The sequence below is a fragment of the Lagenorhynchus albirostris genome, chromosome 8 (genome assembly GCF_949774975.1).
Source record: "Lagenorhynchus albirostris chromosome 8, mLagAlb1.1, whole genome shotgun sequence".
In the NCBI taxonomy this organism is placed as follows: Eukaryota; Metazoa; Chordata; class Mammalia; order Artiodactyla; family Delphinidae; genus Lagenorhynchus; species Lagenorhynchus albirostris.
In genome coordinates, this window is record NC_083102.1 from 84,035,110 (window position 1) to 84,055,198 (window position 20,089).

The 20,089-nt window shown below is 36.3% G+C and overlaps 1 protein-coding gene across 1 annotated transcript in view; it reads left to right on the top strand.

Moving 5' to 3' along the window:
- Positions 1–2,001: 2,001 nt before the first annotated feature.
- Positions 2,002–20,089, top strand: part of MAGI2 (membrane associated guanylate kinase, WW and PDZ domain containing 2) — a gene marked incomplete at its 5' end in the record, with an annotated part of 1,082,576 nt that continues 1,064,488 nt past the window's right edge. Inside the window, one exon of the mRNA XM_060156186.1 lies at positions 2,002–2,044. Coding sequence (XP_060012169.1) covers positions 2,002–2,044 — 43 coding nt within the window. The remainder of the gene's footprint in view (positions 2,045–20,089) is intronic.

Here is a 20,089-nt window from a genome sequence, read left to right on the forward strand (position 1 = left end):
TAGTGCATTTTAGAGCCTGGTAAGCACTCAATGAACAGGTGCTAAGTAGATGACTAAATGAAGTTCCTTGAACGTATGAAACAATAAATGGCTTGTAAAGCTGATTACATTTAGGAGAGCTAAGATTTTTAATCATATCCAAATTATTGAAAGCATTCTTAAATTAAAGAATTTGGGTTGTTGCTATTGCTGGTGATATGAAATGGCACATATGAAGCAACATTAAATTTTTTAAAAATAACCTTTTGAGTCAAGCATTCTTCAGAAAGCAAAACATTATTAGGTATTCAGAGATAAAAATATGTCCCGTAGAGAAGAAATGCAACCCCCTTGATGTAAGTTGGAAATGAATATAGGGACTCTTAATTGATAATATCATAAGAGGGAATTATATACCATGCTTAAGTGAGTTATACATGTTATATTTATTAAAATTTCACATTCACATCAAAAAGACAAAGAGTACAACAAAATGTGTTTGTACAGAATAGGCATAGATTGGCAAGTCTAGACTTAGCAAAGTACCTCAAAATCACTGGAATTTTGCATTAAAAAATACATGTATGAGATGTCATGGCGATTCCAATTAAGAAGGATTGGGGGGCTTCCCTGGTGGCGCAGTGGTTGAGAGTCCGCCTGCCGATGCAGGGGACACGGGTTCGTGCCCCGGTCCCGGAAGATCCCCCATGCCGCGGAGCGGCTGGGCCCATGAGCCATGGCCACTGAGCCTGCGCGTCCGGAGCCTGTGCTCCGCAACGGGAGAGGCCACAGCAGCGAGAGGCCCACGTACCGCAAAAAAAAAAAAAAAAAAAAAAAGGATTGGGGTGGGGGTGAAGGGCTTGTATGTCTTTATATTCAAGAATTACTCCAAGTTGGAAAAGCATTTCTGCATTGTCATCAATATCCTCATAATAGCTACAATCTATTTGATGTTTATTATGTGGTAAGCATGTACAAGGTAATACACAAATAAATACATTTTATTTAATCCTGGCATCAAGTACATGAATAATTGAAAAAGAAGTATGTTTGCCAGCCAATGAGAAACCTTACTAGAAGGACTATGTTTTTATTTTTTAATAGCTCATGTGACACATATAGCTGCGATATTTTACTTAATAGTTAATGTATATTTGATTCCTCATATTATTCTTTAAATTATAATGGAATGAAATGGATTTGAATTTAGGTGGGTTTGTTCAGTGTGAATCAGGACAAAGCTGGGCACAATATGTTTGGGAAAGGCTGGAATTTTCTAAAACCAGAGTAGAGATATGCTTCTTAGTGTTGTAAGCTGAACCATCCTCTGAGCTAAAATTGTCAGGAAAATGTATCTGGATCAGAGAATATACCAGTGTAGAAGAATCTAATTTTCATTTAATTCTGTTTTGGAAGAGACCACACAATTAGTAACTACGGATGTTAACTCCAAAATCAGTATTTACTAGCCAACAGTTTATAGTCCAAATTATCAATCACTTATTTGTTGTTCCACCTGTATTCTTATATATAATCATTATACTATTTTACACTGAAGGTACGAATTTACATATGTACATACAGCGCGAGAATATGCATATATACATGCTGTAATATATTTTATATTGAAAGAATGTAATTATGCCCATCATAATGACGGCTAACACTTATAGAGTCTTTGCTAAGTGCCAGGCACTGGTCTAAGCACTTTATATCTATTTTCTCATTTAATCCTGATAACAATGCTATGAAGCCTTATTACTCTATGATTACCCCCATTTTACCAGTGAAGCAATTAGAGTTGGCTAGATGAAGTTGTATACCCAAGGTCACTTCTCTAGGAATCAGTGAAGCCAGGACTGGGATCCAGGTCTTACTGAAACCAAAGCCAGTGTTGCTCTTCATCACCAAGGTAAACACCCTAAGCCCCAGGCCAGCTGTTCAAGTTATTTCAGGTCATACCACCACCTCCTTCCCACTGTCTCCCTCTCAGTATTTTACCTCTTACCACCCTACCACTAACTCAAGATACTTCACACACCTGCCTTTCTGTTTCTCAAATACGGTGAGTTTTCCTTTGCTTTTACTGTTCCTTTGCCTGCACTGCTCCATCCCCTGATATTCACTTGGCTTCTTGCTCAGAGCTCACCTCCTCAGGAAGTCCTTCCCTGATAACTGATTTAAATAAATGCTTTCCTGTCCCAACTCTCCTCACCTTCTGTCACATTACCCTATTTTCTTCAGGGTACTCATTGTTTCTTCAGATTATCCTATGTATTTGTTTCTGAGTTTATTGTTTGTCTCTCCTAGTAGAATCTAAGCTGTAACAGGGAAAGATCCTTATCTTTTTATTCTCTATTGTAAATCACTTTGTGAATGACTAAATGATAGTAGATTTGTCTGGATTTAGACAAAGTATGTGCTAAATGCTAAAGATAAAAAGATGAATAAAATAGGAATTATTATATCAAGAAGTTTATATTATAGCATTTGGAGAAGATTTCTTAAATCTCAAATCATTGTTTTGTCTCAGAGAATAATTTAAGGTTGAAATTGATACATACCTTAATTCTACACTCGATTTATCTTGCAATCAGAGACAGAGATGAAAGTTCTCTCTTCAGTATGCTCTAATGTCTCCTCATGAATGTAGAACAGGGATGATTTGTGTGATCAATATTAGGAATGGATTCTACTTGTAAATCCCAAACCTGTCTGCTCTGCATAAACATCTGGAGAACTTTATAAACCTAACAGGTTCTGGGATCTTCTAGAGATCCTGATTCAGTAAATCAGGGGTGGGGCCTGGAAACCTATACATTTTGAAAGCACATCCCCAGTCCCCTGGGGTCTCTGATAACTCCCCAACCCCCCACCATGTTTAAGACCCACCAGACAGTGTTGCCTGGCTTAGGGAAAAACTTCTGTGTTTTGTGCTGGCAGTGAATTTTAGGAAAATAGCATATACTTGCATACCTTGAATCTAAAGAGCAAGAGTCCTTTTTTTAAAACCAAACTAAATCTTAAAACTGAAGTTTGTACTTTTAAAAATCATTTATTCAGACACTGATTTATCTTTTCATTTATAAATCCTTCCTACCAAAAAAGCACAAGGTACTTTACAAACATTAACTGCAGGAGAAACATGAATCTTGACAAAAACATTGTCAACTAGATAAAATGTTTTTAGTAAATAGAAAAATATAATTCTGCCTTTCAAATTGAATTTCAAATGATATTTCCTACCTTAGTGACATATGAATGTGTTTGTTCCTTTGTTGGTTATGAGTATTTTATATGAACTTAGATATTCTTGTACCACAGGCAGTTGAACCCTCTCTTTTCCATATATGTCCTTTCTTCTTTATCTTTAGATGAGAAACCACACATTATTTCCATTATTTAAGTAGAGGGAAGGGAGTTGAAGTTCTGCTTTACCTTATTTCCCCAAGAGATCTTACTTTACCCTTTTTTGATTGTATCCAACTGTCCTGAGGTGGCTTTGAATTGCACAGTTCTGCCAGGTTTTTATTCATGTTCTGTCATGATCTCCTGTTTTGGACTTCAGATACCTGAAGTCTTGGTAAAGGATCTAACAAAGAAATTTGTTCCTTTCTGCCTCTAGGGTTCCTTTCACTTCTGAAAGTTTTTCTGTACAAATCCATAGAGAAGCCACACCTAAACCTGAATCTCCATAAGCACCTTATTTTATTCTCTTCTTATTTTTGTTTGTATTTTTCTCTCTATCAGATTTACCTACCCTATGTTACATCTCCTGAAGTCCAAGATTCAGTGTAGGCTTCCTTTCAGGATAATGTCAGAAAAGAACGTTATCTAAGGATTTGTGGTTAAAAGTTGTTTAACTTCCTGGGAGTATTTCTTTTGTACACCTGCAGCTACACAATACTTGGTATCCAGGACTTAATTTTTATGATAGGAATTCAGGCACTCAGTTTTCCCTCTGTGCTATTAGGGTCTCAGAATATTTAATATGAATTGGATAAAATAAAGCACAGGCATATTCATAATAAAATTTAGCAGAAAATAAATCACTAATATATTGCAAGTGCCTAATTTAGTTACATACATCTCTATGGTTAAACATGCCACATGTTAGATTGTTTTACATTTGATATAATTAGGAATTAGGTCTTGAGAGGCACATTATTTTAAAATACCACAACAATAAAAAAAATCAGTGAGCTGAAAGGGAACAAGAAAAAAGTTACATGGAATCCCCAAAATGCATAGTATCAAATAATAGTAGTATTTTTTGAATGATCAGTTCCTGAAAATATGTAAGGAAATGTACAGCCATCTTTGCAGCAAAACATTTATAACTTGTAATTCCAGTATGAGAAACAGCACTGAGGAGGCTAACATGTTTTTTCACCTTTAAAAAAAAATCTGCCTGATCATTTCAGAGGAAAAAAAAAAGGGCTGTGAATCTAGTTTAGTGAATAAAATTCAGTACATGTAAAACTCATTTTTAATTGGAGCTTTTTCAAGGCCCTTAACTAGTGCACTTATTTTAAAATGCTTTATTAGTCAGCTTTTAAAAGAAGAATCCACCATTTAATACAAAATCTGAACTTTGCCATACAACAGTTTAGTCAAGTTTAGTTACTGTTGATTCTGTAATTTTTTTCATACAGAAGACTATATAGTCCCACAAATTTATTTGAAGGTTGGTATCTTGAAATACTTGAATTGATGAAAAAGAATGAAAAGTTGAATTATGTCTTCTTGATATGAAATATTATGTAAACATTCATGGCAGTGATATTATTAAACATTTATTCCATAATCAACACTCTGAAAGAATATAAAAATGAAGAAAAATACTAGTTTCAGAACATGTTATTTATGTGCTTAAATATGTTGATAAAGTTCTCTTTTATACAGAGAAAAATGGGTCACTCAACAAGTATAAATCTCTGCCAAGTATTTCTTAATATCAGGTTTATTTTAGGGAAAAAAACATCTAGGAAAAAATTTAAATTATCGCCACCAGAAGAGAATCTGCAATAGATTTGTGGGGGAAAAAGTTGTATTTATTGATGTTATCACCATCTTCATTAAGAAATCTGAAAGATACAAAATGCCAACACTGGAGTTATGAGAGATTTTAATTTTATGTTTGTTTTCCTAATCTTAAAGTTTTTAAGCTATAAACTTACTTTTTAAATTAAAAATATAACATTCATATATATGTATGGTAACAGAAAAGAAGCCTGTTGGTGATCTGCCCTCCTACCTGCCCCCATCTTAGTCTATTCCTGCTGCCCTTCTTGGTTTATTTCTCTGTACTTCTCCATCTCTCGCCACAGTTGCCTTTTAGACCATCTTTCTTCCACACACGTATCTGACTGGCTAACTCCAGCCCACCCATCACCACCCCACTTAAACCTCACCTCCTGATCTTCTCATATCAGTTAACTAATCCTCCCCAGTAATGTGAACACATGTAACTAGCTCTTTTACGGCTTAATGATGATAATGAAACAGGAACATTCCCCAAATTTTCTATTAAAGTGTTTCTTAAATTTCAGACATTATAATACCATATTTTCCTTTTGAGGCCATCTTAGATATTAATTATTTTTCTTTAAATAACTGTTTTTTCAAATATCTTGAAAATATTTATTTTTAAAAGAGACATAAAATCTCTATTATAAATTGAAATATATATAATTGAAACAAAGCAATTTTCTGAAATTCCTGCTAGATACTCCTACCTAAAGCTCTGAGCTTGAGGCCTACTGGGCCTTGGATGAAAAGGTGTTTGCCAGTGATTGCAAATTAGCACTAAACTGAAACTTTCTCCTTGATGCAATAAAGAGAATTGGAAAGGACTAACTCATTCTATGGTTCATTGTCCTTTAATGCTGCACCTGTGCAGCACCTAACACTGTGACTGCTTCTTCCAGTGAAAGCAGCCCATATTTATATTAATCCCACCCCCATTGCCCATGTACTTTTACATAGAAACATGGAAGGGAGTCACCCAGGAAACATGGCTTATCAGGGTGCTGAGTCAAGTTCTTGGTATCCCCTTTTTCAGTTGATGAGTTCATTAATGACCTGAGCTCTATCAAAGAAGGTGGCTGTGAAGGTTATATATCTAGAGTTACGTGATTAGAGGAGCCATTTAGCCAGGTAAAGAACACTTAGCAGTAACATGTGGTAATCACATTCAGGTATTTGAAAACCTGCCACGTGAAATAACAAGAAGGGCTTATTTGATTTGATGATAGAAACCAGAGCTACCATCAGTGTTGGGAAGATGCCCAGAGGCAAATTATTGTTTAATACATAAATACTTACTAAACCCTAGAGCCGTTTTAAAATACCATTGAAGCACTAATGCCCCAGAAAATAGACAGTGGATGGTGAGGGATGCAAACCTTCCTTCCCCACTATGCCAAACGCAGAGGGAGCAAATAATTTTACATATATGAGGGCAATCCCTGAATAGTGTATGGGGAAAGGGCCAGAGACAGCCAGGGCTTTGTACCCAATTCGGGAGTCTTTGGGTCCCAGTTTGTTGAACAGCATTCTCTTCACTCACCTGCTCCTTTCTTGGGGTGGTAGAGAGGCTGTAAGAGACCTTAGGTACATCCCCATGGTCAACTTGAGTTATCTCCAAATGGAGATGGAAAACAAAACAAAGGAGATCAGAGAGCAATAAAGAAGCATTTAGTATCTTCCAAGTCTAGCAAACTTGGCATGAACCCAGAAAGAAGATAAAAGTTTGCCATAAATAACATGGTAAAATGGAAGAGGCAGAAGCATACAGAATGATTAAATACTAAAAGAGAAATAATCACATAATTTTACCCCTGAGGGGAAATATTTAGAGCTTTATTCAGTGGAGGGTCTGGGTTGGGAGTTTGTGTAGATTGTTCAACCAACATCACTCCAGACACAAATGTAACCATAGGAATTGACAATCCTCTTGATTTTTTTAATGAGTGGGAACCAAAGCATCCTAACAAGGTGCCACCATGGCAGGAGGTGGGAACCTTCCGATGGGCAAATACTCTGCACTTTCCCTGCCATCTCTGCTCCTCACTCCAATCCAGCTGAGCAATAAATGGCTCAATTGCTTTTATTTTCTTACGGGGCCCTCCCGAGTAGCTATTCTGAAGATTCCTTTCTGAGGAAAATGTACAGCAATTGGCTTTGATGGGCCAGTGGCAGGTCTCTTTCCCCACAGGGAGAGCTGCTTTCCCAGAAATCTGAGCAGGCTAACCCTCACCTGTGCACCAGAATGTCCCTGTTCTGACTCTTAGTAGGTCCACATGGCAGTGGACCCGGAACCCTTCATCAGTGGGCAGTAGAGAGGGAGCCAGCGGTGCTGCAGCTCCTTCCACACTTTCTCTCTGCCTGCCTCTTCTGCTCCATTCTCTGGGTCAAGAGGACACGCTCATCTGATTAGTGAGAATCTGGGGTCAGGGATAAAGAGAGGCAGAGAGAGGAGAGATGAAGCAAGCAGGGGAAAGGGAAGGGAGAGAACACAAGAGGAGAGGCCAGAGCTATGAAGCATCTTTGCTTCTTTAAGGATGAGAGGAGTCCAGGGAGCAGCATCTTGGTTTTGCAGTCAGAGTGATAAAATGTTTATCTGAGCCCTGTGGTGGACATCAAATTTCATTGATAGTTTTGTCAAGAGATGGACTTCGTGGCTCTGACATTCTGAGTTGCCTGTATAGACGATCTTTGGGGTTGAGGCCAGGCGGCATTGGTTCCCTAATGAGCAGATCTGAACTGCTTTCCCACCTGCCCAGCTGTGCTTCCTGCTTTCAAAAGCTAGAGGAAGCACCACTGGTGACCAAGGGGAAGATGGCTTTTAGGAAAAGAAAAAGTAAAGCCAGCTTAGGCTGAATATTTTGAGATAAGAGCCTTTTACTTCATAAGGATTACTTCATAAATTATTTTTCCTATTCTTGACTCTTTTCGGTTACTAAATTCTGGAAAAATTCTAGGTTAAAATTAAGAGTAACATTTATCGAGCATCTTTATTTTGGGTCACACATTTGATGTGAACTTACTGAATCCTCATCACAACTCTATGCAATAAGCACTATTACTCCAGTTTGACAGATGTGGGTCCTGGGGCACAGGTAGCCTAAATGAGCTGTCCAACGCAGGTAGTAAGAGATATACCTGAGGTATATGAGCTAAGGTAATCCAATTCCATACCCTGCATTACTAACACTCTGTTGTCTCTCAAGTTATCTAGAGGAGATTTCTGCCTTGGATAAGAGTTTGAACAAGCTAAATAAAGCACAGAGTCTATTAGACATGACCACATATTCTACTATATCAGGTCAAAGAGTTCCTCTGGAATAAAAAAAAAATCCCAGTTCGAAGGAAAAAGATATTGCCCATTAAGTCACATCAGTCAAAGATTGGACCTTAAAGGAGGTGAGGGGCACAGGATAAGAAGCAGGGAGCCAAAAACGTCCAGATCATAAGATGCAGTTTCCAGTATAAGAAAGTCATAATTCAGCACCTCTGGGAACAGCAAGAGACTAACAAGCCTCAGGGAACAGCAAGCGACTGACAGGAACATAAGTGGTAGGAAGTACGGGAGGGAAGGTATTGGTTGCCCCAGGAATTCAAGCTTGACCTTCTTTCAAGTTTGTCTAAGGCTGATTCTGCTCTTGTTCTTCCAAATAACAACTGAGTCCAATTTTTTGTGTCTTGATTTAAAGCTTAAACAGTGAGCCTTTTTCAAATATATTAAGCAAACACAAAAGAAGAGCATTTTGGATTGCAGAATGTGAACAATGGTGTAGTGTAGCTTTTGGTTTCTTCAGAAAGAAAAAAGCCCCTCTCCTATCACTCTCTTCAGTGACTTACTCACGAAATTACAGGTAATCAAAAATGAGAGGATAATAACAGAGTTTATTAGTCCTTAAAAGCCCATCCTTCTCTCATGCCCCAAATCCAAATTGCTGAGTGAGAGAGAAATGCCCTCTGTGCTCCAGCGCAATGCGTGAGCATTGTTTGGAATGCATGACATTCTATTAGTGCCCTATGACCAAATTCCTTAGTCATGAATTGAATTTTCCTACTTCACTAGCATCAGCCTGCCTAGAGAAAATGAATGTGTCAGACATAATGTATTTATGATTCCCTAAAAATAAATGCAGAAATTAAAATCCCTGGAGATTTCATTTCTGGAGTGTCAGAGATTCAGAAGCCAGATGCTCTGGAAGCTCTTGGAAATAGGCAAAGTGAACACCAACACTAGTGCTCTGAAGATTGATAGTGCAACCAGCATGTGTTTTATTGGCATTTTTTTTTCAACCTGGATTTTCACAGCAGGACTAGATTACATCTTCCTGCGTGCTCTCCCAAATCCAATGGCTCCTTTTGTAGATGTTTGCTTAGAATACATTTTGTTTAGTTGTTGGTGGTTTCTTTTTCAACAGCTCAAGGGAGATATTATAATATTCCCCTGTTGAGATCAAATCAACAAGCTATTATTTTAGGAACTCCCATACTCTGTAGAATATCATGCATTTCCTAGTATCCCCTGGGAACCCAGAGTAATGAATGGCTGTGGAATATATGGGAGTTTTGTTTTGTTTTGTTTTTTTTCAATGTGTCTGTTTGAAAGAAAGGAGAAATAGAAGACAGGAGCATATTTTTTAATGTATATTTCTAACAGAAAAATAAAGTATGAAGAAAAATATGCTTCATGGACCAAACTATGTTACGAATCAGCATACCTATTTTCTAGTAAGTGGTAGATCCTTTCTTGTACCCAAACGATGTTAAATAACAAGTTTCTGATTCTAAAGCCCAGGTCAACTCCTCCATTTTTGTGAAGATAAACACATCAACCCCTAGAATAACATTTCCAAACCCAGCAAAGTCATAAATTTCATCTCCATAGAAACCAAAAATGAAATAACTTTAATATGAGTGCAGAGCCACAATTAGAGCAGCAGAACTTTCTCTGACTGAGATAAATTGTCATAGTGAGTATTCAGAAACAAACAGGAAGGATAAATGGAGAGGGAGAAGATAGGGTGTGTTAAAATGAAATATTCTATAGACATTTTAAAAGGCCATATGTCAATGTGTTGACATCCATATTTGTAACACTAACTGTTTGACCTTCGGGGGATTTGCTTGAATTTTTAATCATAATTTTCTTCATTTATAAAATGGGAATAACAACACTGCTACCTGCTTCTTAGGTAATTAGCTATGTACTATGTGATAGGCATAAGGTACCTTTTATAAATTAACTCAATTCTCACTATTATACTTATTTTGTAGATAATAGCTAACAGTTATATGGTGCCTTTTATATACCTGGCATTGTTCTAAGCACTTTGCATATATTTACGAAGACATTTTCCTCCAAACAACCATGAGTAGATGCAACCATTAGCCTACTTTACAAATGACGAAACTGAAGCAAAAAGCAAATGGGATAATGCATGTTTGGTAAACTGCCAAAAGTATTGTATACAAGTAGGTACACATTTGTATCATCCCCAGGGATTACTTAGCCACTTTCTGTGTAATTACATAATTCCTTTCTTCCTACTCCAATCTGTAAGGTAGATTGTAACTAAAATGGTATTTATTACATGATCTAATAGTCTATAAGAGATATAGTTTATCTTTTAATATTACACTCTATGCATGAAAGTAATATTGAAATTTGAGGGCATACTTAAGTATCAGGTAGAGCTCTTACAAGTTACCAGAATTAATTCTAATCTGTGCTGAAAAGTAGAAGCTCATGTTTGTTCTATACCTAACAAAATACTTAATAGCAGTGGTTCACTGGTTTCTGTTTTGGGCCATTGGCCCTGAAGTGTTGTAGGATTTCAAGTTCAATATTAATCTACTACACTTCCCTTGTCATACTGTGGTCACAATTCTTACACTGTGTTCATTATTATTTGAGCAAATGCAGCATGGTCATCTAAAGTTGGACATAATAGGTGCACATTCAATATTTTGGAAATGTGTGAGCAATTTAATCAGTATAATTCTTAAGGATGTGTTTTTATCTTAGCAAATGTTGCAACACAAGGTATTTGTGTACTTTCATACCTTCACATCACTTAATATTGGAAAACAGAATTGTCTAGTTATCCCCAGCTGTAGTCCTAGAGCCTGATATGAGGCACATGTAACTCTTTACTTTGCAGGATATGCTATTACCTGTCTGTTTTATGCATCTAACTTACTACTATGCACTAGTCAGAACCAAAATTACTAGCAGCACTGTAAAATTTTTTTCTTGCTTTTATGTAGAGAGTGAAAACTATATGTACTGATAACACCCAATTTACCATGAACATTTTTCTAGATTAAAATAAACAAAGGAAATTTGAAAACAATTTGTTTCAGCGATCTTTTCACTCCTTGTTCAGTTATCAGAACAAAACTACAAAAGTCTTTTATAAAAGATATTCGACATGGTGTTGCCTGAAATGTTGTGTGAAGCATGACATATAGTATTGTCAGAATGATGGCATGTGTCACTTGTCTAAGAGCGAGAAGGGTGGGCACCCTGGCTGACATGTTGCCTGTTTATTGCATGGAAAACTTTCCAGCTGCTGTGCTGGTGGACCAGTGACCATGACTGATGATAATCAAGACACTAGAAAGGTGGGAACAATTAAAAGGATGCTGGATGGGAGGTAAAACTGAGGAGTTAGAGATGACATGGTTAAGGGTATAGCTTCGGGGCAGGTAAAATAAGAAGTTCTCCAGGTCTTTGGACTTGCTCTAATTTCTGTTCTAGTAAAGTGCCTATGCACCTTTTGAGACTAAACTTACCTGTCAACATCATTATTATTATATTATCATTATTACAATACATACATACACGTACACTCACACACATGCACACTCACAAGAAATATTCTCCCTGTTTCAAGTCTTCAACACACCCATCTTTGGATCCTCTTCCTAGAATGGTATCCCATGATCAACACATGCAGCTTCAAGGATGTAGGTTCTATTTAGAAGCACTCTTTCTATTAAAAAATGTGTGGAGGTAAAAATCTGTCTCTCAATCATTTTTAACAACAGAAATTTATATTTAATGTGAAAAAAACCCATATGTTACTGGAGAAAAGAAAGGTTTTGATAATGAATACTTCAATTATGTGCTATTACAACAGACGCCAGTGTATAAGCATGAGGCAATCAAACAATCCACATAACAGAACACATAAATGAAGGGAGGAATAAAAGGGAAAAATGTTGTGAAATTTACCACTTAAATTTTCATTTCCAGTGGAACTTCAGTAGTGTCTATATTGACTGGAACTAAAACCAGGATATATAGGACCCCAGTGATGTATATCCTCATTTTGGGAGTCATGATTATGAGAAAGTATTTTGTACCTATTGTGCCCAACCTTTGTGTGTATGGAAAAGAGCCAGGAGAGGTAGAGCACTGACCCTGCCACCAAGATAATGTAGGTGAAATAAGAAAGATTAACATCAGACTATAGTTTGATGGAGTTTCATTGTTTATTTTTGCTTTTCTTTCCCTTGCCTAAGGAGACATATCCAAAAAATATTAGTAAGATGAATGTCAAAGAGCATACTGCCTGTTTGCTTTTAGAATTTTTATGTTTTTTCGTCTTACATTTATGCCTTTAATCCATTTTGAATTTGTTTTTGTGTGTTTTTTTTGTATGGTGTGTGAAAATAGTCCAGTTTGGTTCTTTTTCATATTGCTGTCCAGTTTTCCCAGCACCATTTATTGAAAAGGCTTTTTCCTGATTGTTTGAAATCAGAGAGCATGATACCTCTAGTTTTGTTCTTCTTTCTCAAGACCTTTTTTGGCTATTTTGGGACTTCTGTGTTTCCATACAAATTTTAGAATTATTCTAGTGTTTTAGATTTCTAGTTCTGTGAAAAATGTCATTGGCATTTTGATAGGAATTGCATTGAATCTGTACATTGCCTTGGGAACTATGATCATATTAATAACATTAATTCTTCCAAACCATGAGCACAGTATAGCTTTCCATCTATTTGTGTTGTCTTCAATTACTTTCATCAATGTTTTATAATTTTTGAAGTACGTATCTTTTACCTTCTTACTTAGATTTATTCATTTTTTGATGTGACTGCAAATGGGATTGTTTTCTTAATTTCTCTTTCTGATCGTTTGTTGTTACTGTATGTAAATGCAACAGATTTCTGTACATTAATTTTGTTTCTTGCAACTTTATGTAACTCATCAATGAGTTTTAGTCATTTTTTGGTGGTTTCATTAAGATTTTCTATGTTTAGTATCATGTCATCTGCAAATAGTGATGATTTTACTTCTTCCTTTCCAATTAAGATTTATTTTATTTCTTTTTCTTGTCTGATTGCAGTGGCTAGGAGTTTTCATCTTTATATCTTTAGTTGTAGAAGATCCCCTCTGCTAGTCTTCAGGTCTTTCTCATCACTAGTTGCTCTGGAAATAGTTATAATTTTGGTGTGCCCATGGAAGGAAGTGAGCTCAGGGTGTTCCTACTGCACCATCTCGGCCACTCTCCCTGCTTTTTTTTTTTAAAGCATTGCATACACCATGTGTACATAAACAGGGCACAATAATAATTCACATGGTCTTAGAGGAGAGAAACAATGTTTTAGAGTCCTAGTAATAGAGCAGAGAGAAATTAATATCCTTTTGAGGAGGTTATGGATTTTAAAGATTGTTTTTCCCTATTTGGAGAATTGAAAAATAGATGTACTGAGATTAAATGACTCTCAAAAGTCATCTAGTGAGTCAAAGACAAAACTAGAAATCAACCCCTAATGTTTAGAACTCTACATTCAGCATAAAATGTACTGGACCACACCATTTCTCCACAATGGGAAATAAGAATTGCTTTAAGCCAGACAATGTGATTGGCTTTCATTGTCAGAAGTCAAAACCTTGGACAAATCAAATGATCTGTCAAAGGCCTGGCCAAAATCTTTTAAAAATAGCCTCTAAGGCTATAGGTGATGCCAAAAGTATTCAAGGACAGTTAAAACTAATCGGTTGTCTGCCTTCAAAAAGTTGATTGTTTCTAAGCATCAGAGTATCAGAGGGGCATCAAAGCAAGCCATGCCCTGCTTAAGGTTCATATACAAATTCAAAGCTTACTCTCGTCTCCACTTCATTTCCACTGGCTTTCTGAAAGTATTGTAGTAAGAACCATGCTCACTATGACTGCAGGCTCCATGTAATAATTGAGATTAGACATTTGGTTACACTTTAGGTGTCTTTAATTTGTTTGTTTAAACTGTTATTACTGTGGAAATAGCCATTACATTCAGGTAATAATGTGACTGTTGCTTATTGATCTAGAATTATCATAAAGTACTAATGGTGTATCTTCATCTACTCACCAGATTTCTTCCTTGCTTTCTGACAGCCTTCCTTAGCTATAGATAACACTCCTAAGGACAAAACATACTCCTCCCACCTGTTTCACTGTACCAGGAACATAACAGGGATGGAGTAAGTGGCAGAGCAGAATCATTTAAACAGTGTTTGAGTCCCAGTTCCCTTGTTTGTCATTGCACATTCTGTATCTAAGTTTAACCTTGTTGAATCCTGATTTTCTAATCTGTAAATCAGAGAAAATGATATCACCTTTGTAGAGTTACTGGGAGAATTCTAAGAGAAAATGTATACAAGATCTTTTCATAGTACACGGTACTTAACAAGTGGTAAATAAATTGTAGTAATTGAAATCCCAGCTATCAGAATAACTCTTTTAGATAAACAGAAACAGTAGAAACTTGGGTTAGGAATGGGTATTAGTTTGCTAGGGCTGCCGTAATAAAATTCCAAAGACTGGGTGGCTTATGCAGCAGAAATTTATTTTCTCACCGTTCTGGAGGCTAGAAGTCCAAGATCAAGATGTTGGCAGGGTTGCTTTCTCCTGTGTCCTCTCTCCTTGGCTTGCAGAAAGCAGTCTTTTCACTGTCTGCACATGGCCTTTTCTCTGTGTGCACACATCCATGGTATTTCTTCCTCTTCTTATAAGGACACTAGTCATAATGGATTATGGCTCTGTCATTATGAACCCATTTAACCTTAATTACCTCTTTAAATGCCCTATCTCCAAATACAGTTACATTGAGTGTTAGAGCTTTGATATATAGAATTTGGGAGGACACAATTCAATCCAATACAGGATGTCACTGTTAAAGTTTCGATGTTTGAAAGTGGAATAGAGGACTTCGAGAAAAGAGTTCACTGGTTTCCTATAGCACTCTTGCATTAATACTTTGGGAATTTTGTGAAAGAAATTGTCTCAACTTTACCTTGAAAAAGACATAGGTGTCAGAATATTGGGTGGTTCAATTCCATTGGATGGAAAGGGAATAAAATTCTAATGAAGAGGTTCTCAAATGTTGAGTATAAGAGTCACAACTGGGTAGCTTACTTAAAAGGCAGTCTTGGGTCCCATCCAGAGAATCTGATTTTCTGAGTCTGGTTTGGGTCTGTATGTTTTCCTATTGCCACTGTAAAAAATTACTGTGAATTTAGTTGCTTAAAATAGCACAAATTTATGATCTTACAGTTCTGGAGGTCAGAACTGTAAAATGGATCATATGGGCTAAAATCAAGATGTTAGCAGAGTTGTATTGCTTCTGGAGACTCCAAGAGATAATTCATTTCTTTGCCTTTCTCAAATACTAGAAGCCACCTACATTCTTGGATCTTCGTCCCTTTCTCCATTTTCAAAACTCATCACTCCAACCTCTGCTTTCATCATCACATCTTATAGTGTCTGTCTCTTATAAGGACCATGTGATTACATTGGGCATACCATATAATCTAGGGTACTCTTCCCATCTCAATATCCTTAATTTAGTTGTAACTGCAGTGTCCCTTCTCTGAGGGTAAGGTAGCATATTCACAGGTTCCTGGGATTAGGACATAGATATATTTGGGGGGTCATTATTCTGTCTACCAGAGGATCTAAGAATCTGTATCTTAGGTAAGAAACCTAACTGATTTTGCTACTGGTGCCCCAGCAGGGCAGTGGGAGGCATCATGGATTCATCAAGTCTACTGGGGAGGTGGCATAGGCCAAGGCAGGGCAAGTGTTTGATCTCCAGCTTCTCATTCTCCACCTCTTCCCTATTCAGTTTGTTACTCCTGTTTTGTGTACATATATGGGTAAGGCAACATAGCATGCCTTGTGCAGGACACAAAGACTAAACTTCTCCTTCTAACTCAATTATTTTCATCATAAACCTTAGTGTAAAAGAAGTAAAATGAATAGCATCATGTAACAGAATGTGACCAGAGCTCTTAGAATTATTCATGCAAACTACTTTTAAAAATCCAAAGGGTAAGAAGAGCTCAGTCTATTTAAGGGTATCGCAGAAGAGGTAATACTTGTCATCAGTAGGTTTGAACAGGTTACAGGATTTATTTGGAAGAATTTCTTCCCTGGGCTAAAAGAATGCATTGACTGAAGACTGAGAAGAGGCAAACATCGGATTATTACAGAGAAAGATGCGAGGCGCAATTAGGCTGAGCATATAGCAGATGAGGTGCTGGTTCTTCAACGTTCACTGCAGTTTACTTGCCTTCCTTAAACGCCTTAGCCCTTCTTCACCACCAGTGCAAAATGCTGGCGAATGAGGCACGTGGAAATAAGGTAGCTTTTCTAACAGCTCTTGGTTTGTCAGGGAGAGTGTCTGCATTAGAACCTAGGTTTCTTGGCCTGTGGTGGGTGGTCCACCTGCCTGCAGTTTTTACCTTGTACATGAGTTGAAGGGAGATAGGAAAGAAGATAAATATGAAACATTTGGAAATATGTTGCTATCTTCATGTCCCTCTAGTAAATTTAATTGTAAGGAATAAGACCACATACAAAACCTTAGTAGAGAGTAGTCTTCAGGAGGGGGAAGGGAAGGAAAAGGATGAGGGCAGGAAGGCAGCAACAGACGAGAGGAGCAAAGGAGGGCTCTGGGGCCTAAGTCACTGTTTTGTCTAAAAATATTCTTCCTCCATCCCATAAACACACTGCTCTTTAACTTATATGTGTTATAAATATTTAATTGGGGTATGATGCAGGAGTTTATGTTGTTTCTGTGTATCCAGTGGCTACATGTCTATGAGAGACTCTTTTTTTGATATGAAAACTGCAAAAAGCAATGAAAATAAACTATGTATTTCCGTTTGTAACACACCTTCTATGATATCATAAACAATCACATAATTGATATTCATTTCAAAATGATACTGGGATATCTCTCCAAATAGAAAACCCATTTCCCTGTTACTGTTTTCTTTCTACAGTTTTAACTGTCTCATTCAACCCTACCTAGAGTGATGATGACAACCCTTCTTAGTCCTGTTCCTTTCAGCCACTTTACACATAAATCACATCAGTAGTCTCAGTTGCCTGATGCCATGGTGATGATGAGCTTTTAGTTACTTTTTCTAAATATGAGACTTTTCAAAATTATATTTTAAGAAAATTATGTAACTCTTTGTGATCCATTCCTACTGCCTTGCTACCCCCATTATCATCCCCAAAATATTTATGCTGTGTGTTTTAGTTTTCCATTAGCAAGTCCTGGCTAATTCAACCCTCTTATTACACAATAGGGCATTGCATCTATTCTCTGAGAACCAGCCAATGTCAAATCCTACTGAAAATGTCTATTATTTTATGCTGTTAGCAACATTTTTCTTTATACTTGGCATCTAATTATACTTAGCTTCAGATATCCTAATACTTTTTACTTATTTGCTTGGTTTAAATTTTAATATTGATGATTGCAAAGCGCTTTGAAAACAATAGAAACATAGAACTCATTGGTTATTTTCAATTTCGTTGCCATAATTGGATTTTACAAAAATTGGAAGGTATAGAAAATTTGTTTTTCCCTTCTTAAGTATGTGCAATATATAGAAGGTGAATGAGAAATTGCTCATATACAATTGCCAACTGAGTTGATGGACTGTAAGGTTTTCAGCTGAGACAAATTTTGCCAACTTCTTTACAGACATCTAAGTTAAAATGAGAAGCACCAGCAAGCACAATCCACACTGTCTTTAAGTTCCTCGATGGAGTTAAAGCCTGTAGAAAATTTAGGAAGAAAAAGTATTCTGTAAATGTAGAAAATTGACTCATTATTACTTGAAAGGGTTTATTGAGAAGTATGTGGACAAAATCTCAGAGGCTTGTAAGAGGGTTTTTAAATTTTTTTTATCGTTTTATTTTGACTATTATATCAACTATTAACTGAGATTTGCACTGTAATTACAGGTTGCCTTCTGTATTTTCATTCATGATAAAGTAGGTGCTTGTAGGACCTCTAAAAAAATCAGTGTTTCACTTTTAATATGTTTGCTTAGTGTATCTGGTTTGCCAGTTAGTTTAGGATTTCCAAATGTAAAAATAACAGAAATAATCATTTGTCTTCCTCATATCAACTAATTTATCAGTTGTGAAAACACTTTTTTTTTTGCAATGAGAATTTGCAGTTGAAAGACATCTTAATAGGTTAAAATTTAATTTTTTAATTTAATCAGTTGAGATTTTAACATTATGAATAGCCTATATAGTACAGAAGAACCATGTACTACTCTGTCTTAGGCTAATAAGAAAAACAATGAACACATAAAAATATATGAATTATACAGTTGGTACAATGGAAGGCCTCTTGAAATTATGAGAGTCTATAAGAATAAAAGCTTCCAAGTTATTAAGAAAGTAGAGGTGGAAAATTTAGTTGTATAGGATTCCTGGTGGTACAGGCATGGGGTGTCAAAGGAACCTGCCTGTAGCAATGATTTAAATGTTCACTTTTGGGCAGGTACGCTGCCTAAATCCCACTTGAGTATGTGCCACCTTGAAAGAGTTTTAGCACTAATTATAGTCATAATTCCATGATTGAAAAAAAATTTTACATGCTTCTTCACCTTTATATTTGGTATTATATTTGGGGATGCAATGAATTTCGGTGGACTATTAGTTAAAATAAATGTAAACAAATTGATACTGATAGTGAGAATGTTTTATAGAACATATCAATATAGAATATAAAAATACATCTTTCTGTTATAAAAGCCAGTGCAAGTGATCAAACTTCAGCAACATATTGCCATTTATCACATTAAATTGATATTCTTGCACATTATTAGGTTTTGGAGTTTTATTTGTATTTAACTTGTATCTTTTTGCAGTTTGTAGTCATAAAAGCTGTATAAAAGTTAGAAGGAAAAGGAATTAATAACTGGTTTTACAATTTCATATATTTACGTAGCATTGTAATATAACTTAAATTAGCACTAGATATTTGCAAGCATTTTCTTATTTGAAAGGGTCTGGCTATTACTCAAATTTGAAAAACTCTGGCATAGACATTTTAATAGAAATGAACAGAAGTTTAGCTAGATTTTCAGCAAAGTTAAATATTCAATTTAAGTTCAGAAGAGTTTAAAAATTCAGTAATTCCTCCACATATGTCATCAGAGAATGCAAATTGAAACAACGGATACAACTATGTGTCCATTAGATTGTCCATAATCCAGAACACTGACATCAGATACTGCTGAGAATGTGGAGCAACAGAAAGTCTCATGCGTTGCTGGTCGGAATGCAAAATAGTACATATTCTTGTCATATGATCCAGCAATTGTACTCCTTGGTATTTACCCAAAGGAGTTGGAAACGTGTCCACACAAAAACTTGCACACAGATGTTTACAGCAGCTTTATTCATAAAGGTCAAAATTTGGAGGCAACCAAGTAGGTGAATGGATAAAGAAACAGTGATATATTCAGACAGTGGAATATTATCCACCACTAACAAAAAATCAGCTATCAAGACATGGAAAAATATGGAGGAAACTTAAATGCATATTGCTAAGTGAAAGAAGCTACATACTGTATGATTCCAACTATATGGCAATCTGGAGAAGGCCAAACTATGGAGACCATAACAAGATCAGTGGTTTCCTGGGGTTGTGTGGAGATAGATGGATAGGCAGAGCATAGAGGATTTTTAGGGTAGTAAAAATACTCTGTATGATATTATGATGATGGATGTATGTCATTATACATTTGTCCAAACTCATAGCATGTGCAACACTAAGAGTG